Here is a 25,876-nt window from a genome sequence, read left to right as displayed (position 1 = left end):
AGATTTTTGTTTTCTTTCAAACTACTGCTTTTGCCTCGGAATTTGCGGACAGGTCACGGATTGGACGGCTTTCAGTGACTTTAATGGAAGCCATCCATGCGGGAAATGCAGTAAAATGGAGCATGCTGCGATTTTTCATCCGCGGGCGGAAACCGCAATTGGTTTCTGCTTGTGTGCATTAAAGTCATCTTTCCATAGCATGCTATGGAGGGTTATTGCTGTGGATTCCGGAGCGGATCGCCCGCCCTGCATTCCACAGTAAAAATCCGCCCGTGTGCACGAGGCCTTAGATACTGTCTGATTCCGTCATAGGACAGATCCGTTCAGACAAGAGCTTCCATAACGGAGCAGGAAAACCGTAAACCCGAATGCAGATGTGAACGTGGCCTGATGTGCAGGTCTGCAGCGGTCGGACGTGTTTGCAGTCCTCCGTTCCCGGATAATTCCGCTGTTCTTTGACTTACCTACTTGTAATATTTCACTGCCTTATTTCCCTTAAAGAGTGTGCTGATGCTAATGCTGATTTGATAAGGTTCTTCTGCTTTTTCTCCCTCTTTAATTTGAAATGTCTGTAATTTTGCGCTTCACGGACTTGAGCAGAGAATTAGCGAGGGAGAGCCGGCCAGGGTGGGGGGGCGGTGAGGAGTCTTCTGTCACCGCAGATTGCCTCACTGGAGTGTAAAGGTGTGAGGGATGATGAATTGTGATGGCCAGGAGCGCCACAGATGGGGTATCTCAGCAGAGGTGCTGCACATAGGTGGCTGCGGTTTTGCACCCACCCTGCAGGACTTTCCCCTAGGGGACAATTAGTTGGTGGTGTTATACAATGATTCAAGCACAGCGGTGTGATGATTTACCACGCTGCTGTATTATCATCTGCTCCAATGTCGTCATTTGTCCTGAACTTCACACCGGATGCCATTTGTGTAATTACAAAATATTTCGCTATTTCTCTTCTTTAGCACCTGCCCCTCCCCCGCATCTGGCAGGTTCTGATAAATGTCGCTTTTAACTTAAGGATTGATTAACTGGGTTAGTAAATCCGGGCCAGGCAGCAGACGATTTATGCAAGTAGCGGTGATTTCTCCCATTTCTCAGCAGGATGCGGTAATGCTCCGTCAGGCCTCCTATTAGATATTTTTGCGCTGATTTATGGATAGAAGTTCTTTTATTTTCTTAACTATGTGATTTAGTTGAAAGAAGGTTTATATCTTGCTGTTCATGAATATCTACTCCTGACCCATCATAAGACCTCTCCACTGTGCAGCATTATGACCTGATCAATATATCGTTAGTATAACCATTTCTGATGTATTGGTGAGGCCGTCGCAATGATTAGGTTGGTTGAGGCTGCCCGTACACACCGCTCCTCCCTGCTGATCACTAGGCAGCACCTGGGCTTTAAAGGAGTTGTCCAGTTGTAAGCTAGTAATCACACATTAATTGCTCAGCCAATCACACATAGCCCTTAGCTATTCATTCATGAATAGCTATATCTTAGCTATTCATGAATGAATAGCTATATCTTAGCTATTCATGAATGAATAGCTAAGAGCTATGTGTGATTGGCTGAGCGCTCAGCCAATACCTAAGCAGTAGCTGCTATTGGCTGAGTCCTCAGCCAATCTGTACAGCCCTTTCAGGAGGCAGGGATTTTTAAATCCCCGACTGCTGAAAGAGCTCAGTAGCAGTGTCGGGGAGCCAGCAGGAGGATGTGGCTGAGAGCAGGAGAGGTGAGTAATTTTTTTGAACTTTTTTTCACACTTATTGATGATTATCGGGGAAGGGCTTCTATTTCAAGCCCTTCCCCGATAATCATTCCGCAGGGCTTGCTGAAACCATTGATTTCAATGGGATCGGCAGCAGTGCCGATCCCATTGAAAGCAATAGAATAGAATGCCGCGGACTTCTGCCACAGCTGTCACAGCTGTGGCAGAGGATTCCTTCATCCCTGCGGTCCCCAGAAGTCCGCGGCATTCTCCCTATGCTTTCAGTGGGGCTAGCGCTGCTGTCGCTAGCCCCATTGAAACCATTTGCAATATGCCGGTTCTATACCGGCCTCTCTCTTGCGCTGCGATGCAAGATTTTTCTCGTGCTCTCGCAGCGCAAGAAAGAAAATATTGCCAGTGGGTGGGAGCCCTTAGGACTTTGCAGCAGCCACCCAATCAGAAACATGTGGGGTACACTGGGCAGACACAGCACATCACCATGTCTCCACCCACACTTGTGGTGGAGACATAATACAATAGTCCCATGCAGATGACTCAAGGCAGATATATAGTAACTCCTCCATTCCAGTCTCTGAACAGAATTTTGCCTTAGACTGGAGGGTCGCTTTAAAGAGGTCGTCGTCTTATATATTGGTGGTCTAGCCTCATGATGGGCCATAAGTAGTAGATCAGCATGAGTCTGCCACTCGTGACCCCTGAAGATCAGCTGTTTGCCAGGCCAGGTTGCTTGTTTGTACACTGAGCTGCTTTCTGCTGCAGCAGCAGCCTGACATTCACTTCAATTTGAGCTTTGTTTGTAATATCAAGCCTGACCACTGCAGCAAGTATGAAGCTGTCTGCTTCCTGTAGAAATCTGTTCAGTGCACGAGCGCATAGGCCCAAGCAAATAGCTGATTAGTAGGGATCCTGGTCAGTGGAATCCCTGTGATCTACTATTGATAGTCTATTATATATAATTAGCACAGAATACTTGACCTGAAATGGAAAGGTGGACATTCCCTTTAAGAGCAGAAAAAGTGAAGAAAAGTCCCCTTCAGTCCTTTCTTGGAAGAATTGTTATATTTTTCTTTTTCATTTTTGTTCAATGTCCTGGTGGTTTACCCATTTTTTTGTCCCCCCTCCATCTCTTTCTTCCGCTTCAATTGGCAATTTAGGACAGCGGCGCTCGTGGAGAACTGGATGTCTAACCTCATATGAAAGGTCTGAGCAGTGCACAAATCCTCCACAGTGCTCTGTCAGAAGCCTTATCTGCCGCTCTTCCCCGGCTGATATTTTTGGCCCTTTCCATCCTTTCTAGGTCGGGTTATGAATTCATTACTCCCGGCACCCCTCCCGACTTTCTCAAACAATATTTCATAAAAGATTTTTTTTTTCTTCCCGGTTCAAAGTTTTGGACATTTTATATTTTTATCTTTAAAGGGGGAATTTAAAATTGGAACGTGGCGATGAAATAAATCCAGATCTCAGGTGTGTAAGGAACTTATATCTGGCCTCGTCCAGCACCTGCAGCGCAGCTTCCCAGGCGACGCATTTTGAGCCTTTGTAGAAGCCACATTCAGCCATGTTGCCAGTATAGGAAGCTTTGTGGAACAATCGCTGCTCTTCTCTTTTCTATTCCTTAAGCTCTCTCTACGTTGGATGAACACAAGGCTTTGTGCCGTAAAAACTCGGGCTCAATAAATCACTGACATTTTCCTTTTTCTTCCCTCTTTCCCCTCCTTTTCTTCTTTCCCTCTCCCCTTTTTCATTTTGCAAAGCCTGCGGATTTGGATGAATGGGTAAGCACTGTTTGGCTTGTGTTGCTGCTTATTTCACTTGTCATATTGTCACGGTGTGGGGATCGTTGGTGAAAATTGTAGTATTTAATTTGCTTCTTCGGTCTCAGACTTCATTTACTTCGGACATTTTTTTCTTCTTCTGAGGAGTAGATGGCTGCACGGAGGTGTCTGGCCGTCCTTGGGACCCTTACTAAAGATGCTTCTAGACACCCAGATCAGATGGACGGTTGTATATAGTCATTGTGGGAATTGGCAGAGGGCTGTCCATCGCTTGGCTGTGATGAGTATAACCGCTTGCCATCATGCACCACCAGTAGGGCACATCACGCCAATATATAGTGTCTGGACACATTTGGGTAAAGGCAAAGTAACGACAAGGTGTCCTTTTACATGGTGCGGTAATTGGGCAGGAACATTCGTCTGATCATTGGTCTGTGTAGAAGGATCAGCCGTTCATCAACTGATCAGGGCTTTTTGGCATGCGTAAAAATGCTTGTTGATCATCTGTACATTTTCTTGCATGATCATCTTGAGAGAAAGGACAAAACTGGGCAGAGCGTCCAGATGAAAGGAGTGCCGGAGGTGGATGGTGCACTGAAATACTGAAGGCTGGAGGGGTGCGCACAAAGCGGTGGGAGGTGCTGCCGGCATAGTTCGCTGGTCGACCAACAGTCAGATTAGCGTATGACAACTGAGGAAGAGGAACTAAAAAAAACTAGCGCTCTGGCACGGCCTATTGCTGATCGTGCTTTTCATATTAATGTAGTCGATGATGTATGAAAAACAAGTGATGTTTTATTTAAAAGTGTAACACGTTTTGAGCTTTGCAGACCTCTTCATCAGACAGCTAGGTACGTATAAAGTATTGTTGTCAAAGGCTTGGTTTTTTAGTTCCTCACTGTCATTTCTTGCATGATCAATGAGATGTACAGACGACCAGTGACAGCTCTATGGGGACAAATGATCGTAATAAGGATTGTTCATCCTCTCACCAGCGTTTCTCAGCCCATGTAATAAAAATCTAAAGAAGCGCCAATTGACGTGCTTTGTTGATTGGCGCTAGTTTATTGGGTCGGGAATTCTTTTTTTTAAAAATGAGCTTTAGGGCTCATGTCCATGACCGTGTTTTCACTGCGTATTGCACATGCGTTGCACGACCGCATGATACGCAATGGAGTCAATAAAAGTCAATGGCTCTTCACACTGCGTATTGATATGCAAGAGAAATTGCAGCATACTCCATTTCTCTGCGTACCAAACAGCGTGAGCCCTGTACATTTGTATAGGTTGCGTATGAAACGCTGTCCATCTGTAGTACATGGAGTACGGGCAGGGTTTTCATATACATCTGTTGCAGAGCAGGGAGTTAAAAAAAAGGGTCACACTGCGCATGTGCAGGTGATACACAGGCATGCGCAGAGCACACGCAGAGCCGGTGTTTACAAAATGGGTAAAACGCTGCCGGGAGACCCTGCAGCGTTTTACTTATACGCCCGTGGGCATGGGCCCTTATTGACATAAGGCAGGTCCCAGCAGCATGCAATGTTCTATGACGGAGGTCACACAGGTGCAAATACACTGATGAACACCCACTCGCACACCATAAGAAGGTGGGAGCTTAGGATTATACTTGCATATAAAAGTTTTGGGACTGACACAAATTTGGTTTTTACAAAGTTTTTGGCTTTAGTTTTTATAGCAGTAATTTGCATTAACTCTAGATTGCGATGAAGAGTCAGATGAACTACAATCAATTGTAAAGTCATTCCTTGCCATGGAAATGAACAAAAATCTAATTTCTATTACATTTCAGTCCTGCCACACAATGACCTGCTAACATAATTTCTGTGATCTTTTCCTTAGCACAGGAGAAAGTGTTAGCAAAGACAAGACAGCTGATATCGCTGTCTTGCTGATTGAATTATAAGAGCAGACTGGGGGCTTTAAATCCCTGTGTTATCCTTGGACGTCAACCATTTATGGGCTGATCAGGAACCTCAACCAGAGATTTTCAGTTACTGTGAAGAAGGCTTCAGGTTGCCCAAGAAAGTCTAGCAAGTGCCAGAAGCGTCTTCTAAAGAGGATTTGGCAACGGCGGCAGCAGGTGGGTGTCAGTGCATCTCCATGCACAGTGAGGCGAAGGCTTCTGGAGGCCGGCCTGCTGTCAAGGAGGGCAGCAAGTAAGCCACTTCTTTCCAAGAAAAACATCAACACTGACATTCTGCAGGAAGCACAGGGATTGATGAAGCCCCTTCAGACTGTTGGGACATCTGGAAGAATGTCCAGAGAAAAAAAGGTGAGCGCTGCAATGAGTCCTGTGTCAGGCCATCAGTACAGCATCCTGAGACCATTCATGTAGGGGCTGCTCTTCATCCAGGGGAATGGGCTCACTCACAGCCGAAGAACACTGCCATCAATAAACAATGGGATCTAAACTTCCAGGAGCAACTTCTTCCAACCATCCAGGAGCAATTTGGTGATGAACAATGCTTTTTCGAGCATGATGAAGCAACATGTAACAACACAAAGGTGATAACTAAGTGGCTAGGTGAACACAACATTGACATTTTGGGTCCATGGCCAGGAAAATTCTTCGATCTTCAGCCAATTCAGAACCTGTGGTCAATAAACTTCAATCACGGATTAGGAGGATTGGGCTGCAATCAGTCAGGATTTGGTCCAGAAGCTGATATCCAGCATCTAGGGTGAAGTGCAGAAGGCTTGAAGGTTCAACACTGTAAATATTGCGTCTTTACCTAAACTTGATGGATTTATCAATAAAAGTGTAAAAACTAATGAAATGCTTATAAGGTCAGGCTCACATGACCGTGTTTCTGGCATGCCATGCGCGAGCACATAGCTAGTATGCAAATGACGATATGTATTTGCTTTGTGCCTCCAATTACCATATACTATCTTTGGTGTGTGTGCGTACGTAATCCGCACCAGGACAGAACATGCCACAATGGTTTTGCACACGTATTTCACATTGCTTTTGTGAGTAGTGCAATGAAAGTGTGTGGAAGATTTCTACTGCGTATTGCGCACGCAAAAACTGTGTGGGTAATGTGCAATGAGCCTACGGTCATGTGAGCCTGGCCTAACTGTACTTAAGTAACCATAGAAACATCTGACTAACAGAGCTAAAAACACTGAAGCAAAAAACTTTGTGAAAGCTGAAGTTTGCTCCAGTCTTAAAATCTATGGCCACAATTTGTAAGTCCGGCTTCTGTAGGCTGCCAGAAACACAACTACATACAGTGCACCAGGGGTCTTGTCGAGGCATCAAGTACAAAGGTCTGACACAATCTTGGCTGTCCAAAGCTAATGTCACATAGATAATTTCATATCATTAGAGTAGCAGAGAGACAAAATGCGATTTAAAGGCCCAGGAGAGGCGACGCTGTGCAGTGTACAGCAGCACGCAGCATGTCGCAGGCGGAATACAAGCTCCAGCCAACTGTGGTGACTGGCAGGAACATTTGCTTGCTTGTAGCCTTTCATCATGTACGGGAGATAAAGTGACAACAGCAAGCAGATTGAACAGGGCTTAAGGCCCATTTACATGTAATGATATCGCTCAAAAGTCGTTTGAACTAATTTGAACGATAATCGTTCAGTGTGAGTGCAAAAGAATTGCTCACTTGCCGTCGCGGTTGTTTAAGCTGACCATTCAGTTTAAAAAAACCTTGTTGACTCGCTGGCTTCTCGTTCCGTGTAAATACGCCCTGAAGAGAAGTCCGTGAGCCAGCGGCAAGTCTTTCAGTTTAAATGCTCTGCATGAGCGCAGACGACCTTAGCAGTGAAGTCAAAAAAGCAAATTATTTTTGCATATTGGACCTTAGCGTTGATGTCCGCATTCGTGCAGTCGCTTAAAAGATTGTCGGCCCGTGTAAAAGGGCCTTAAGAAGATGTGGAGTTGTCACCCAGTGCTTTCCGGGATTGTTTTTGCCTGGACAAAAGTGTGACCCAAAATATTATTAGTTAAAGGGGTTTTATGACTTTTAGTGGCAGTGGGAGTAATAAGCATGTGATAAAATTAGGAACAATACATACATACTCTCCTCCCGCAGCGCTCTTCCTCCCCCTCCCAACGCTGCTGCCTGCAATGATAGTCTACCCCCTTTAAATAATATTTAAACTAGATAAAAGAATTAACTTGGATAACCCCTTGAAATTATTGTGGTGGGGAAAAAGAACCTTATGCCAAGAACAGCGCTCCCAGAGTCCTCTGGGTGAACAAAGTGGTAGTGTGCATGCTGTGCGTCCAGTGGGGATACTCCGGGTCTGCATTCGGCTATCTCCATAGAACAGTGGTTTCCAAACTTTTTCAGCCATGGAGCCCTCTTTGAAGCAGAAGTTTCTTGTGGAGCCTCACGCAAGGTGTGTTCAGGGGAGGGATAGGGGCGAGGCTTATTACAACATGATTTCCCCCAGTCGTCTCCACGACAGCACCAATGAGATTGCCTCCTCCTGGTAGGACAGGAACATACTGAGAGGTTAAAAGCTCCCCCCCTTCCCCACTTTCCTCAGTGTCTTCCTGTCCTGCCAGGAGGCAGGATCTATGAGAGGAGTTGGTGGAGAAGCCAGCGAAAGCATACAGGCGGATCGGAAGGCAGTGGCTCACCCTGTCATCCCTTCGCAGCCAGACGACTCCCGGGACGCCACATCAGGGTGGTAACCCCCGGGCCAGGTTCCTCCCGCGGCGGCCCATGGGGGGTTCAAAGCGGGAGCCTCAGTCCCCCTCGTCCTCCGGCAGAAATTACAGCGCGGCGCTCCAGGAAGCCCTTTGACGGCAGGGGGCGGGGCGCCGCATCTCACGTCCAGCGCGATGACGTCATCGCGTCTGCATTAGGAGCGGAGGGGGCGGGGCTTAGCGCAGGAGCGCGAAAATTCAAATAGGAACCTGAGAGAAGCCAGAACACCAGCATCAGAGGTCGCAGGGTGTCTGCAGCACTGGTATAAAGATGAGTGCTCCAGCCCCAGAGACAGCTGAAACCTCAGCCTCAGCGGCCGTAAGTAGCCAGTGCGGCAAAAATACAATGCAAATATCCAGTATGTTGTGTATGGAAAAATTGCATGTTTACCCGCAAAAATGCTTTGTTCGTCAGGGGGATAAAAAAGACATCCCCCCCCCAGAACAAAACTGCGAAAGTGCGTGGAATGCGGGACGAGACTGCCAGCCACGTATCAGAGGCCTCTATGCAAGGCATGCGTGGCTAGGCTAGTCAGAGAGGAATCGGGGGGGATTCCTGGATGACGTTAGAAAGCTGGTGAAGGAAGAGGTTCAATCAGCTCTAACGTCACTGCCGGCACCGCCAGCGAAACGCCAAAGAAAGGCATATGTTCCCGAGGAGTCTTCTGATTCCGAGAACTCCATCGGATCAGAGCAAGAGGAGCAGGTGGCCGAAGAGTCCTCAGAGGAGGAGGACTACAGGAAATATTTGTTCCATCAAGATGAGTTGACGGAACTAATTAAATCAGTTAGGGCTACGTTAAAAATAGAACAGCCCAGAGAGCCGCGGACCCGACAGGATGAGATATTCAGTGGACTTGGGGAGAGGCGCAAACATACCTTCCCGGTCCACAAAAACATCTCTAAAATAATTCAGAGAGAGTGGAGTAAACCAGACGCAGGTTCCTACTCCGCTCGAGGCGTAAAAAGGAGATACCCCCTGGAGGAGGAAGCTTGCGCAAGCTGGGACGAAATACCTAAGGTAGACGTCCCGGTGGCCAAGGTAGCCAAGAGGACGACTCTGCCCTTTGAGGATGCCGCACAGCTAAAAGACCCCATGGATCGCAAGGCAGAGGGACTCCTAAAGAAATCATGGGAGGCAGCGGCAAACATCCTTAGGCCAGGGATCGCAGCCACCTGGGGGTATGGTTAGAGCAGCTGGAACTACATCTGACCAACAAAACGCCGAGGGATCAGATCCTTAACTCCCTTCCCATCCTGCGCATGGCCACTAACTTCCTAGCGGACGCCGCGGCCGAGACCGTCAAACTCTCAGCAAAAGCCACAGCCCGCGCTAACTCAGCCAGAAGGGTGTTATGGCTGAGGTCATGGTCAGGCGACCTGGCCTCGAAAAACAAATTGTGTGCCCTCCCATTCTACGGCCAATTTCTATTCGGACCGGACCTAGATAAAATTCTAGAGAAGGCGGCCGACAGGAAAAAAGGGTTCCCTGAGGAAAAACCACAGAGAGTGAAGACCTTTCCCCGGGCCCCAATGCAGCAGCCCGAGGCCTACCGAGGCAAGGGCAAGACAGGCCGCTGGAGTTACCCCAAGGGGGGCAGAGGAAGGAATATCCTCTTCAACCCCCATCAGGGGGAGCCGAAGCAAAGACCCTGACGCCATCCCCGTAGGGGCAAGGCTGGGGAGCTTTGTGGATCAATGGGCCGCAATCTGCGGGGGCCCATGGATCCCAAAGATCCTACAGCACGGATACCAGATAGAGCTGGTATCCATCCCCAGAAGGAAATTTATTACCACGCGAGCCCCAAAAAAACAGCTACATTTACTAGGGCAAAGCGTGCGCGACTTGCAGCGGTTAAACGCAATATCTCCCGTACCGCGAAACGAGGAAACCCAGGGCTATTACTCCAGGCTCTTTTTAGTAAAAAAACCCGGCGGGAAACACCGGACGATAATAAACCTGAAAGACCTGAACACCTGCGTCCGATACAGGAGATTCAAAATGGAAACCATCTCCTCGACAATAAAGTTGATCCCCAGAGGAGCCTACATGGCGTCCATCGATCTGAAGGACGCGTATTTTCACATCCCGATCCACAAAGATTCACAGAAATACCTGCGGTTCGCAGTGGACATGGGCGGAAGAACAGAGCACCACCAGTTCAGATGCCTGCCCTTCGGGATATCCTCAGCTCCCAGAATCTTTACCAAGATTATGGCGGAGGTAGCCGCCCACCTGAGAGAAAAATCGATCCTAGTAGTACCATACCTGGACGATATTCTATTAATAGCAGAGTCCAAAAAACTCCTAACCAAACATCTGGAGACAGTGCTACAACTTCTCCAATCATTGGGATGGATTATAAACTGGGAAAAATCCAGCCTAGATCCCGGCAAGCAGAAGACGTTTCTGGGAATAACTCTCGACTCAGAATCGCAATGCTCCTACCTACCCGAGGAGAGAATACGAAAAATCCGCAGAATAGTCAAAACCTTCCTACGAAGACGATTCTGCACAATTCGGGAGGCAATGTCTCTTCTGGGGAGCTTGACATCATGCATCCCAGGAGTAGCATGGGCCCAGGCCCACACCAGAGCCCTACAGGCCGTAGTCCTATCCTCGTGGGACAAAAGGCAGTCCTCGCTAGGGGCAAGGGTGTACATCCCAAACAGGGCAAAAACATCCCTGCGTTGGTGGACATCCCCAGAGAACCTGCGGAGAGGGGTTCACTGGCTACAAAACCCAGCCATCCACATCACAACAGACGCAAGCGCCTGTGGATGGGGAGCGCATGTGGGGAACCAATTCTTTCAGGGTCTTTGGCCTCAGAGGATAAAAGAACAATCCTCAAATTTCAGAGAACTACAGGCAGTTTGGCAGGTTCTACAGCAGTTGGGCAACTCGCTACAGAACCATCACATAAAAATACTGTCAGACAATGTCACCGCGGTCGCTCACATACGACACCAAGGGGGCACAAGATCTCCCCCACTGCAAAGCATCGCACAGAAAATCTTTCACTGGGCGGAGGGCCGGATCCTCTCGATCACGGCAACCCACTTAAAGGGGACACTAAATGGAAAAGCAGACTTCCTCAGCAGGAAGCAGATAGACCCAGGAGAGTGGTCCCTCTCCCCAGAGGCATTCAAAATCTTAACCAACCGGTGGGGGACCCCACAGTTGGACCTCTTCGCAACCAGGGAGAACACAAAAGTAGGCAACTTTTTCTCCCTCCGGCCAGGAGATCGTCCGATAGCGGTAGACGCCCTGGGCCAGGACTGGGGACAAGGACTGGCCTACGCCTTTCCTCCCATACCACTAATCCCCAGGGTTTTACAGCACTTCAGAACCCAGGGATGCACGCTAATCCTAGTGACCCCCTTCTGGCCAAAAAGAAGCTGGTTCGGTCTTCTGACAACACTGAGCGTCCAGGACCCAGTCACCTTGCCTACCTGGACGGATCTTCTATCGCAGGGGCCACTGAACCACCCCGGCCTAGACAAACTCCATTTAACGGCATGGCTCTTGAGGAATCCTCGCTAAGAAAGAAAGGATTCTCAGAGAAAGTAGTAGAAACCCTAATGTCCAGTAGGAAAAAGACGACCCACCTGATCTACCAGAAGGTCTGGAGAAAGTTTTCCTCATGGAGACAGGGAAGGGATCGCGGGGATTCTATCCCCGACACTCCGCTAATCTTAGAATTCCTGCAGGAGGGCTTAGAGATGGGCCTCTCCCCGAGCACCCTAAAAGTCCAAGTTTCAGCCCTTAGCGCTATCTGCGACACAAAATTCGCAGACGATAGATGGGTCCACAGGTTCCTAACAGCAGCAGCTAGATTACGCCCTAGGCCCATAAACCTGTTCCCAGACTGGAACCTTAATTGGGTTCTAGGGGCCATGACAGCGGTACCATTCGAACCGATCAAAGCGCTACCTATAAGAATGCTGACAATCAAGACCATCTTCCTAGTAGCCATTACATTCGCAAGACGGGTTAGCGAACTACAGGCCTTGTCCATCCGCCACCCGTTTATGAAAATTACAGACACCAAACTAATATTTAAAACAGACCCGGCCTTTATGCCGAAAGTAGTGTCAGATTTTCATAGGTCCCAGGATATAATAATCCCCTCATTCTTCAGCCACCCAAAAAACGAGGAGGAAAGAACCCTAAGCTGCCTGGACGTTAGGAGAGCAGTCCTAACCTACATAGATACAACAAGCCACTGGAGGCGGGACGACAACCTGTTCGTCCAGTTCAGTGGCCCAAATAAGGGTAGCAAAGCAGCGAAAAATTCCATAGCCAGGTGGATCCGCCTGGCCATCATAGAATCCTATAAAGCCCTCGGGAAGGAGATCCCGCTAGCGCTTAAAGCCCATTCCACAAGGGCAGTAGCGTCCTCGTGGGCCGAACACAGTTCAGCCTCGGTCGAGCAAATTTGCAAGGCCGCAGTCTGGAAAAAACCCCACACGTTTACTAAACACTATAGGGTAAAAGTGCAGCAGGACGAGGACATGGCCTTCGGCCGCAAAGTCCTCTCGGCAGCGATCCCACCCTAATAAACTTTAGTTGGTACGTCTCATTGGTGCTGTCGTGGAGACGACTGGGGGAAAAAGTGGATTATACCCACCTGATAATCAGGTTTCCAGTAGTCTCCACGACAGCACCCGTACCTTTCCCGCCCTAGAAAAATAAAATAATAAATTTAAAAATTAAAAAACCCCGGTTAGGGGAAAAAATTTAAGTTTAGCTCCTGCCCCGGCAATTCGTTAGAATCCACTGAGGAAAGTGGGGAAGGGGGGGAGCTTTTAACCTCTCAGTATGTTCCTGTCCTACCAGGAGGAGGCAATCTCATTGGTGCTGTCGTGGAGACTACTGGAAACCTGATTATCAGGTGGGTATAATCCACTTTTTTTACCTCCATCGTTCTAAATAGCACAGGGCCATTTAAAAAAACAGGGATGAACACTGGAGCACTGGATGGGCTATTGATATACGTTATATTTAAAGTTAACATGTTGCGGAATTAAATCACACATCACATGTCCGTATCTGCTCCAGTTTTGTGCAGATTTTTTGCACAGCGAATGAATGAGATTTTCAAAATCTCATCCACTTTTCTGCCATAGCTACTATAAATTACGCAGCAAATTCACCCTGTGTAGTAATAATGACTCCCTCTATTGGTGACCCCAAGAGTAATACCGTCCTCTATATTGGCCCCTAGTAGTAATAGTGTCTCCTATATTGGCCCCTAGTAGTAATAGTGTCTCCTATATTGGCCCCTAGTAGTAATAGTGTCTCCTATATTGGCCCCTAGTAGTAATAGTGTCTCCTATTGCGGCCCCTAGTAGTAATAGTGTCTCCTATTGCGGCCCCTAGTAGAAATAGTGTATCCTATTGCGGCCCCTAGTAGTAATAGTGTCTCCTATATTGGCCCCTAGTAGTAATAGTGTCTCCTATATTGGCCCCTAATAGTAATAGTGTCTCCTATATTGGCCCCTAGTAGTAATAGTGTCTCCTATTGCGGCCCCTAGTAGTAATGGTGTCTCCTATTGCGGCCCCTAGTAGTAATGGTGTCTCCTATTGCGGCCCCTAGTAGTAATAGTGTCTCCTATATTGGCCCCTAGTAGTAATAGTGTCTCCTATATTGGCCCCTAGTAGTAATAGTGTCTCCTATATTGGCCCCTAGTAGTAATAGTGTCTCCTATATTGGCCCCTAGTAGTAATAGTGTCTCCTATTGCGGCCCCTAGTAGTAATGGTGTCTCCTATTGCGGCCCCTAGTAGTAATGGTGTCTCCTATTGCCGCCCCTAGTAGTAATGGTGTCTCCTATTGCCGCCCCTAGTAGTAATGGTGTCTCCTATTGCCGCCCCTAGTAGTAATGGTGTCTCCTATTGCCGCCCCTAGTAGTAATGGTGTCTCCTATTGCCGCCCCTAGTAGTAATGGTGTCTCCTATTGCCGCCCCTAGTAGTAATGGTGTCTCCTATTGCCGCCCCTAGTAGTAATGGTGTCTCCTATTGCCGCCCCTAGTAGTAATGGTGTCTCCTATTGCCGCCCCTAGTAGTAATGGTGTCTCCTATTGCCGCCCCTAGTAGTAATGGTGTCTCCTATTGCCGCCCCTAGTAGTAATGGTGTCTCCTATTGCCGCCCCTAGTAGTAATGGTGTCTCCTATTGCCGCCCCTAGTAGTAATGGTGTCTCCTATTGCCGCCCCTAGTAGTAATGGTGTCTCCTATTGCCGCCCCTAGTAGTAATGGTGTCTCCTATTGCCGCCCCTAGTAGTAATGGTGTCTCCTATTGCCGCCCCTAGTAGTAATGGTGTCTCCTATTGCCGCCCCTAGTAGTAATGGTGTCTCCTATTGCCGCCCCTAGTAGTAATGGTGTCTCCTATTGCCGCCCCTAGTAGTAATGGTGTCTCCTATTGCCGCCCCTAGTAGTAATGGTGTCTCCTATTGCCGCCCCTAGTAGTAATGGTGTCTCCTATTGCCGCCCCTAGTAGTAATGGTGTCTCCTATTGCCGCCCCTAGTTGTAATGGTGTCTCCTATTGCCGCCCCTAGTAGTAATGGTGTCTCCTATTGCCGCCCCTAGTAGTAATGGTGTCTCCTATTGCCGCCCCTAGTAGTAATGGTGTCTCCTATTGCCGCCCCTAGTAGTAATGGTGTCTCCTATTGCCGCCCCTAGTAGTAATGGTGTCTCCTATTGCCGCCCCTAGTAGTAATGGTGTCTCCTATTGCCGCCCCTAGTAGTAATGGTGTCTCCTATTGCCGCCCCTAGTAGTAATGGTGTCTCCTATTGCCGCCCCTAGTAGTAATGGTGTCTCCTATTGCCGCCCCTAGTAGTAATGGTGTCTCCTATTGCCGCCCCTAGTAGTAATGGTGTCTCCTATTGCCGCCCCTAGTAGTATTGGTGTCTCCTATTGCCGCCCCTAGTAGTATTGGTGTCTCCTATTGCCGCCCCTAGTAGTAATGGTGTCTCCTATTGCCGCCCCTAGTAGTAATGGTGTCTCCTATTGCCGCCCCTAGTAGTATTGGTGTCTCCTATTGAGGCCCCTAGTAGTAATGGTGTCTCCTATTGCCGCCCCTAGTAGTAATGGTGTCTCCTATTGCCGCCCCTAGTAGTATTGGTGTCTCCTATTGCCGCCCCTAGTAGTATTGGTGTCTCCTATTGCCGCCCCTAGTAGTAATGGTGTCTCCTATTGCCGCCCCTAGTAGTAATGGTGTCTCCTATTGCCGCCCCTAGTAGTAATGGTGTCTCCTATTGCCGCCCCTAGTAGTAATGGTGTCTCCTATTGCCGCCCCTAGTAGTAATGGTGTCTCCTATTGCCGCCCCTAGTAGTAATGGTGTCTCCTATTGCCGCCCCTAGTAGTAATGGTGTCTCCTATTGCCGCCCCTAGTAGTAATGGTGTCTCCTATTGCCGCCCCTAGTAGTAATGGTGTCTCCTATTGCCGCCCCTAGTAGTAATGGTGTCTCCTATTGCCGCCCCTAGTAGTAATGGTGTCTCCTATTGCCGCCCCTAGTAGTACTGGTGTCTCCTATTGCGGCCCCTAGTAGTGATAGGGTCCCCCATTGCCTCTATGCTCTTCAGATGCAGGTAGAGGTTTAGCAGTGCGGATAAGAATAGGGCAGTTGGGATAGCTGTTGTCCACCCTTGGAGTCTTGGGCCTAAGGGGATCGCCCTTATTGTAATCCACCATTGATCCCCACTTTTGTCGCCCCTGTAGCAGTGTCCAGACAGTCTGTATTGAGGAAATAAGCGTGCAGGACCTGTGGTCAGCAAAGCTATGCAGATGACATGAGCCGGCTCCAGTCATGTGATCCGTGTTGCTATGCCATCCACAGGTCCTGCACGCTCATTTCCTCAGTACAGACTGCCCGGACACTGCTACAGGGGCGAGTAAAGCGGGCACCAATGGCGGATTATAATGGCGGCGATTGCCGCAGACCCAAAACTCTCAAGTGGCCCACGGCCATCCCAATCGCCCCTATTGTTATCCGCACTGCTAAACCTCTACCTGTATCTGAAGAACATAGCGGCAATGGGGGACCCTATAAATACTGGGCCGGCAATGGGGGACCCTATAAATACTGGGCCGGCAATGGGGGACCCTATAACTACTGGGCCGGCAATGGGGGACCCTATAACTACTGGGCCGGCAATGGGGGACCCTATAACTACTGGGCCGGCAATGGGGGACCCTGTAACTACTGGGCCGGCAATGGGGGACCCTGTAACTACTGGGCCGGCAATGGGGGACCCTGTAACTACTGGGGCCACCAATATAGGGGTCACTGTTACTACTGGGGCCACCAATATAGGGATCACTGTTACTACTGGGGCCACCAATATAGGGGTCACTGTTACTACTGGGGCCACCAGTATAGGGGTCACTGTTACTACTGGGGCCACCAGTATAGGGGTCACTGTTACTACTGGGGCCACCAATATAGGGGTCACTGTTACTACTGGGGCCACCAATATAGGGGTCACTGTTACTACTGGGGCCACCAATATAGGGGTCACTGTTACTACTGGGGCCACTGTGAAGGACACTATTACTACTGGGGCCAATATAGGGGATGCTATTACTCTTGGGGTCACCAATAGAGGGAGTCCCTATTACTACACGGGGTAAATTTGCTACGTAATGTATAGTAGCTGTAGCAGTAAAGTGGATGAGATTTTGAGAATTTCATCCACACGCTGTGGAAAAACTCTGCACAAAACCCATGTGGCTATTGACATGTGGTGCGGGAATTAATTCCGCAGCATGCTAATTTTAAATAATGTATACCGCTAGCCCATCCAGCGCTCCCGCGTTCATCCCTGTTGTGTGTTGTTTTTTTTTTGTTTTTTTTTTTTTTAAACGGCCCTGTCCTTTCTATAACGACGGAGGTAAAAAAATATGTTGTAATAAGCCACGCCTCTAACCCTCCCCTGACCACACCCTCCATGGGGCTCCACATGAAACTTCTTTGCTTCAAGGAGGGCTCAATGGTTGAAATAATTTGGTAGCCACTGACCTAGGGGCTAGGTGAGAAGTGGTGCAGTATCCCCTCTGCATGTCATTCATTGTGTTTCTCTCCCACTTTGTGCATGTATGTTACGTGTAACTTGTACATGTGTACATAGAATAGACTTGGCTGTACGCCGCCCGACCCCACAAACCTTCCAGCTGAATAACGAAAGGAAGATGAGCTTTTCTTATGTGAAAGCTTGTTAATTGCCGGATGAGACTTCACACCTTCCACCACCTTTTTGGCACCGGCTGGCGATTACCAAGAATAACCTTCCTATTGGACGGCGTCTGCGAGCCGCGGATCACAGGTCACTTTCCCTAATGAGTTTTTGCATACATAATCTTCATTAAATCCTACAGCAATTTTCCTTTTCTTCCTAATCAAGGCTCATGGTAGCAGGAAAGGTTAAACGCCGTCTGCTTGCCTTTGTCGCTGAGCGTGTAAGCAGCCCGGTCAGCCGCACAACGGCCCAGATTCCCCTGTCGGCTCAGTCTATTTCTCTTTAAATCTGTTTGTCACGCTACATGCACGGACTTCTCATTTAACGCCACAGCGCAATTCACAAGCCAGCATTGTTTAAGGGGGATACAAATAATTCCGCCTATTGTCGCTGCACATTTGTTGCTGGCACAAGTAAATGTACACGTACAGATTACACGGGAGCTCAGACAGAAAGAGAGTGACGGTTACTAATCATCAGCTGAGAAATATTTACACCCCCCCCCCAATATGCAGATACACACGTGGGGCTCAATTAGTAGCAGTGACTTCAGCTATGTGGACTGAAGCCTTTGTTACACTAGCTGTATTACAGGCCCCATGGGGGAAACCATAGGCAAGTAGGTTGCCAACTGTCCCATCTCGTTAGTGACAATGAATGGAGCATGCAAATTGGACGAGCAATAAATGCTTGTTAATTCTTCCTTTTCTATCCTAAACCTTTATATCATGGAGATGCACACAGAGCGACCCCTTTATTACAAGCACCGGCCCTTTATTAGAGTCCCCAGCCTTCTCACTTGTGTTTTCCTGTATAGAAATGACCCCCGTGACCCCGGAGTGCGGCGTAAAGTCACGTGACAAGTTTTCCGTGGATCAGTTTCAGTGTGAATCCACATTAGATGTGAAAATCCAGCGATCTGAGTGACTTCCAGCGAGGCCTGGTCATGGGGGCTAGACTAGCCGGGCATCACTGCCAACCACGTGGGATGTCTTTGTAAGGCTGGATGCACACAGGCGAGCGCAATACTCTGCCAGATATCGCACTTGCTAATGAGCGTTTTTCATGCCGACGCGAGGCGTTTTTCACTCAAGAATGCCTTGCATCGTTTCTGTGAAATTGGGATCTTCAGACGCAATCCCTTACTGCACCCCATCACCCCACCCGTAGCGCGATCGGAGGCTGACGAAGGGAGGCTGTGGAATTGCCTCATAAGAAACCTTTACAATCTCTATATACTGCAATACCATAGTACTGCAGTATATAGTACAAGTGATCACAAGTTCAAGTCCCCTGTGGAAACGAAATGCATAAATTTTGTTTTATTAAATCTTTTTTTAAACAATTAAAAAAAAAAAATTTAAACCAAAAATTCTTTTTCCAATTTTTTCATTAAACCCAACCCACCCACCGCACATTATGTACATCACCATGTACGTAAAAATCCAAAATATTTAAATATCGCAACATTTATCCCAAACGGTGAAGGTCGTACAAAAAAAATTAAGACTGCCAAAATTTATTTTTTTGAAATCCGGCTCCCCAAAAATTTGAATAAAAAGCTATTAAAAAGACGTATGTTTCCAAAATGGTGGTGATAAAAACTACACTCAATCCGCAATAAATGAGCCTCTACACAGACCAATTGAGGAAAAAATTTAAAAGCTACAGATTTCAGAATGTGGTTTCGGGAACCAATTTTTTTGTTTTAAGAAAAAAAAAAACTAGAAAAACATTAAAAAACTAATAACTAACTTGGAATCGCTGACAAAGTTCATGTCATTTATACTGCACTGTGAAAGCTGTAAAAACTAAAGTCACAAATAATGGCGCAATTGTATTTTATAATTTTTTTTATTTATTTCACACTTTAAATTTATCATTTTCTGTACATTATACGGTACAATTAAATGGTACTAATACAAAAATACATCTCATCCTGCAAAAAAACAAGCACTCATATGCCCATGTCAATGGAAAAGCATAAGAACGTAAGGTTCTTGGAAGGAGGGGGGGCAAAAAGAGTGATAAATCTCAGGTCATGAAGTGCTTTAAGTGGTTATCTGGCCTATTCTTAATATTACAGGTCATCAATATCTGATCAGTGGTGGCCCACTATTGAGACCACCGCCAGTCAGCTGGAGCTCAGATGAGTGCTGCAGACACTGCACAGTACCCTACAGGGTACAGAAGCTTGGTCACTCGTGATGTCACCAACATGAGCTTCCTCCTCAATTGATAGTGGGAGGCGGGGGTGGACCCCCACCAATCTGACATCAATATCTTAGTCCTAGATACCACCTTTAATACATATGCAGCGAGGCCAATAATCCGGCAAACAACCGTTTTCATCCGGCATGTAAAGGGGGCCTTCAACGCTGTTTGGACAGTGTCAGGCTGTGTAGCCTTTCAAAAGAGGAACTGGTAGCACCCAGCTATCAATTTCTCACATTTCCAGGAGGAATAATAGAGGGACTGCGCTACAGAGCAATAAGCCCATGCAATGACAAGCGGTAATGCTGAAGCAGCAATTTATGGAGTTAGTTTGCACCCCAGTAAGCAGATTTGTGTCTGCAGCGTGTGTCATCTGTCACAGTGCTTGTGGCCAGTAAGGGAGCGTCTCACTGCGGTTTAGCCACAGGCGGTTTTATACTGTAATGTATAGAAACATATACCTCACAAAGTGTGAAAACCGTAATTTCATTATACGTTTTCATTTTAAAAACGCGTATACTGTAAGTAACATATAACACTTTGCATACGTTTTTTCATTTTAAAGTATACATTTTTATGAAAAAGTAACAGGCTAGACAGGGTTAATACACATCTAATCTCCTCTGATAAACAACGTGTCCCCTTTTACAGGCAGAAATGTATTGTGCAGCATATTGCGCAATATGTCAGGTCAAAGGAAAGTTGTTTTTTTCATTTTTTTAAAGTCAACGTAAAAGTTTTTTTTGCGTGACACAATAGCTTAGTCGACTGTTAGAGCGTACTGCAACAAAAAAGTTGAGGGCAAACTTGTGAAATGTAGACAAACGTAGACAATAAGTTTGTCTACATTTTTGTACGTTTTCTTTCCTACCGTAAACTCTATGTATACATTAAGGTGTACGCTTTTATATTGTAAACAGGCTAAAAGCATATATTTTTAGCGCATACAAAACTTGCAGTGGGAATGCCCCCTAAAGGCTCTTTAACACGGTGTATATGTATTTTGGTCTGTGAATACGCCGCGTGTTCACGGACTGAAATACACGCTTTTCCTGTGAATTTCCTGTGTTTTACACACGCCCATTCATTACAATGGGTGATTCCGGGCATAATACGTACCAAGATAGGGCATACTGTGTTTTTTTACGCGACCAATAATTGCGTGATAATTACGCAATTGTGAATGGGCTCTCTTCACTGCATGTGAAAGAGCCCTAAGAGTCCTTTTCTTAACGTTTAGGGATTGCATACATCTGAATGGCTGCACAACTCGCACTTGAGACTCCAGCATTTTGGGATGATGTGAGCCCCCACATCCTGATCTGAATTAGAAAAGGCATCCCTAAGCCTAAATGATCTTTACTCCGGTCCCTTCCCAGCGAAGCGCACCTCGCCTCCAGCTCTTCTGCAGGAGCCTGTCAGGCTCATTGAGCATCAGATGAGGCTGACATTTAAAATACGGCAAGCCAGACAGGGCTTTTTTACTTGCCAGATACGCTCAGCCTAAACTTCATGAAGTGTCCCAGTTTACCCATTGCATGCTGCTCTTGGGAAGAATACAGGAGGCAGTCAGCCTTCAGATACAATCCTTCTTCCTAACGACTCCTGCCAGCCCTAGAAAGACAGCTCACCACCCTCTGGGATCACTTTTGTCCGGGCCGCTTTATCATTTTGCCATGTCATTTTCACCCCAACTCCTTGGTAGTTTTTAAAAGTTCAAGCCAGCTGTGTAGGTCTTTCCTATGAAGCATCTCTGCAACGCTGTCCACAGGAGGAGATTATATATTTAGTGTCGTCTCATTGTACGGTTCCCGGAATGCAGCAAACTCCAGTCCTCAGATAACGCTACATGGATGAGACGCTGGCTATCTCAGTCCTGCACGTTGAATAATGGAAATTTATAAACTTCTCATTTTCATAAAGTTTCAAGAAAAAGTAAACCAGCCTTTTGGAAAGCCCTAGATTTCTGCATTGGTTACCAAGAACATGTAATCTGGTTGTATCCAAGTCCCAATTCTGGACAAACAAAATGTAACTAAAAACAGACCATTGCACTGTTCATAGCTATTATTGAGCAGACTTTGTAATCATCCACAGTGCAGAGAAAAAGTGTACCCTTGAGGCATAGTGTATACTAACCAATTAAGAACAGATTTATCTGTAACCAGGCTTTGTACGCCTTTATTTAATGGGTAAAGCACTTGTGAAACCCGCACTTTCATCTCATCTTCTTCATTGGAACACCTTTTGCCAATCAACACTTGGAGAAGTCATTACAGGGGTTGTACCATAATTACAAGTTCTCCCCATTCACGGTTAACTCACTGATCGGTGAGAATGAGTGCTTGTTGCACTAGTGCTCCATTCACTTTAGGTGGGAGTGCAGAGAGTGGGTACTGCTTGGCTCTTTCCGTCACCCCGGTCGAAATTAATCGAGTGCTGACTATGCTTGGTTGGCCAGCGCTCCATTCATAGTGATATCACTGCAGGCGGATAAATGACTCCCGCAGGGATAGGAGAGCGGGACTCCTGAGATCAGTGGGGGTCTCAGCAGTGAGACCCCCACAGATAAGCACGTTATCTGATATCCTGTGGACATAGCTTGAAATTGTGATATAACCCTTTTTAATACATTTAATGTTTCCCCTTGCACTGTGGGTGATGAGCGGTACAGCTGTGTGTTATTAGTTGCATTGTGTTTTTCTATTAGTAATCAATGCAGAAATCCAGGAAATTCCAAAGGGTTCACTTACTTTGTCTTAAAATTGTAGTTATTTACTGGAGATGAGCGAACGTACTCGGTAAGGCCGATTTCGCAATCGAGCACCGCGATTTTCGAGTACTTCACTACTCGGGTGAAAAGTACTCGGGGGCGCTGTGGGTGAGCGGGGGGTTGCAGAGGGGAGTGGGGGGGAGAGGGAGAGAGAGAGAGAGCTCCCCCTGTTCCCCACTGCTACCCCCCACTCCACCACACCACGCCCCGCCCCACAGCACCCCCGAGTACTTTTCACCCGAGTAGTGAAGTACTCGAAAATCGCGGTGCTTCATTGCGAAATCGGCCTTACCGAGTACGTTCGCTCATCTCTATTATTTACACCTGCTATTTGAAGCTTATGTAAGAAAAGGAAATTATAGCATAAGGGGGTGGAATCTCACATATTTGCTGTCACAAGAAAATGTTTTGCTTTCTGATGAAACAAAGAAACCATACGGTACTAAGTGTAACCGTGAACGCTGACTGCAGGAGTCCATCGGAGGGGACCCTGCCCTATTTTCTTTTCTTGCAATCAATATGGTTGTACTATAAAATGCAAAACATTTGTCCTTGGAGGGTTTTTAACAGCACTTCATTTTTAGGTGCGAGTTACATTTTTCAGACTTGTGTCGCACATCACGTACTAGTTGTGGAATTTTTCCACACTTAAAACCGCTTTCACGAATATCATACTGTGTATAGCTGCACCCCCACCACTCACGGCAGAAAAAATCTGCTGCAGATTCAGCTTAAATTGCATATTTTATATCCACAGTGTGCTCCATTTGTTGCAGAACATTCCCAGCAGATTCTACTTATTTCAATGTAACGAGTGAAATCTGTTCCAAATCAGCAACATGATCATATATGAATTTAATTGTAGATTTTGGTGCAGAAAAAGAAACAGTGATTTTGTAAATATAGACTTGATGTTATAGCGAGCTTTCGACACACAAAAGGAACTTATCCCTGTAATGTAAGGAGCTACAAGGCCTGCTCACATGTACTGATTGAGGACAGGATACAAAGCCCCAACACACAGCAGGACTAGAAGATCCCCGGGACATTCGCGTGTTCCACGTCCAATGTTGTGTACCTGATCCTGTGCAACAAATGTCCTGTTGGGGGCCTTTATGTTGGAGAAACATAACAAAAACTGAAGTGAGAAAGAGATGTCACTGCCACACACTTAAAGAGAGAAAGGTAGAATTACCTGCGGCTGAGCATTCTTCTAGTCACGGACACAACATAGAACATATGAAGGTTACTGTATTAAAAGGCAACTTCAAATCTCAACGTCATAGAAGAATTTGGGAGTACAAGTTTATATATTGTATCTTTGATACTCTCAAGACTGGAATTAACATGTCAAGCAGGTTCTTGCATCAGTGGTGAATATCAGAAATTTATAGCAGAGATAACACGCTGGCCTGGTGACCCCCTAACACCAATCTAGAGACCATAAAACTTTCACATCCTTAACAGTGGACTAATTAAGTATTTACTCCTCCACTCATTCTGTTCTGGTATTGTTTTAAGTGCAAATAAATTGCACCATGTCTGTGCCGTTTTATATGTGTATAGTATATGTATGTATATATGTTTGTATACATACATACACCTTTCTTCGGATCTATTTCATTAAGCCTGAGGAAGAACCCTAAGTAGGTTTGAAAGTTCACTACAACATCCTATCTTTTTCTTAGCCAATAAAAGGCATCATATCTATAAGATTACTTTGTTTCTCTTACTGAGAACAATCGCACACTGAGCCCTGTAGCAGATATAGCAGTACAGCAGGGCTAGGGGGCACATTATACACTGAGCACTGTAGCAGGTATAGCAGTACAGCAGGGCTAGGGGGCACATTATACACTGAGCACTGTAGCAGGTATAGCAGTACAGCAGGGCTAGGGGGCACATTATACACTGAGCCCTGTAGCAGGTATAGCAGTACAGCAGGGCTAGGGGGCACATTATACACTGAGCCCTGTAGCAGGTAGAGCAGTACAGCAGGGCTAGGGGGGCACATTATGCACTGAGCCCTGGTGCAGATATAGCAGTACTGCAGGGCTAAGGGGCACATTATACACTGAGCCCTGGTGCAGATATAGCAGTACAGCAGGGCTAGGGGGGCACATTATACACTGAGCCCTGTAGCAGGTCTAGCAGTACAGCAGGGTTGGGGGGCACATTATACACTGAGCCCTGGTGCAAGTAAAGCAGTAGAGGAGGACTGGGGGAGCACATTACACACTAAACCCTGTAACAGGTAAAGAAGTACAGCATGGCTGGGGGGCACATTACACACTAAACCCTGTAACAGGTAAAGAAGTACCGCATGGCTGGGGGGCACAGTACACACTGAGCCCTGTAGTAGGTATAGCAGTACAGCAGGGCAGGGGGGCACATGTACACTGATCCCTGTAGCAGGTATAGTAGTACAGAAGGGCTGGGGGGCACATCGTACACTGAGCCCTGTAGCAGGTAGAGTAGTACAGAAGGGCTGGGGGCACATCACACACTGAGCCTTGTAGCAGGTATAGTAGTACAGCAGGGCTGGGGGGCACATCACACACTGAGCCCTGTAGCAGGAAAAGAAGTACAGCAGGGCTGGGGGGCGCATCACACGCTGAGCCCTGTAGCAGGTACAGCAGGGCTGGGGGGCACATCACACACTGAGCCCTGTAGCAGATATAGCAGTACAGCAGGGCTCAGTGTGTAATGTGTATTATTTGTAAGTCCTTGTAATTGGTGAGGGGGCCCTCCTAGCTTATGGGCCACGCAATTTCAACCTGTATTGCTGCGTCACCTTACAGGGAGGGTCCGTAACCTGTTTATATGTTTGCACATTGGCAAGTCCAGTTATGCCTAAGATTGTGGGCGCCTTTGAGGATAGGAGCCATGGCCGATAGTCCAGTGCGCCCCACTCCCCCCAACACTAGCCCTGCATGAAGGTTCTCAAATGAATGGAACTGCGATTTAAGCATGTGCGGTGCGCTGCATGGCCTTCACACAGGCTAATTCAGACACTATTGAGGAATGATAGATCGTTCATATGACACGTTTGCCACCCTTTAGTTTGTGATAATTGTCGGCTCGGCAGCACATCTGCTGTTCACATACGCCACTTAAAATATATTTTCTTTCCTTTTGGGGGGACGCATAAAGGATGTGATCAGCGGCAACTTCAGATGGCCTGATGATAACATTTCTAAAAACATTTGTGACAGATTATTGGGTCCTGTAAAAGGCCCTTTTTGTAGAAGAAACTTTTTATATGACTGTTTTGATTTTTTTTAGGCGAAGGAACTCCAACGCAAAGAGGAAGAGCTTAAAAAACTGGATGCCTTCCACAAGGAGCAACTGGCAAGCATTGAGAAAAAGGTAAGTGTCCACCACTCAGTAGATGAATATATACACAACCCAAAAATATTAGGACCAAGTCTGACAAGAAAGG

The 25,876-nt window shown here is 47.0% G+C and overlaps 1 protein-coding gene across 1 annotated transcript in view; it reads left to right on the top strand.

Moving 5' to 3' along the window:
* The window catches only part of CHCHD6 (coiled-coil-helix-coiled-coil-helix domain containing 6), a 248,992-nt gene that overhangs the window by 54,995 nt on the left and 168,121 nt on the right, over positions 1 to 25,876 (top strand). The window contains exons 5-6 of the mRNA XM_066597036.1: positions 3,488 to 3,508; positions 25,720 to 25,803. Coding sequence (XP_066453133.1) covers positions 3,488 to 3,508; positions 25,720 to 25,803 — 105 coding nt within the window. The remainder of the gene's footprint in view (positions 1 to 3,487; positions 3,509 to 25,719; positions 25,804 to 25,876) is intronic.

The sequence above is a fragment of the Eleutherodactylus coqui genome, chromosome 3, assembly GCF_035609145.1.
Source record: "Eleutherodactylus coqui strain aEleCoq1 chromosome 3, aEleCoq1.hap1, whole genome shotgun sequence".
Classification (NCBI taxonomy): domain Eukaryota; kingdom Metazoa; phylum Chordata; class Amphibia; order Anura; family Eleutherodactylidae; genus Eleutherodactylus; species Eleutherodactylus coqui.
Note: the sequence above shows the minus strand (reverse complement) of the source record. Positions and strands in the feature narration are given on the sequence as shown.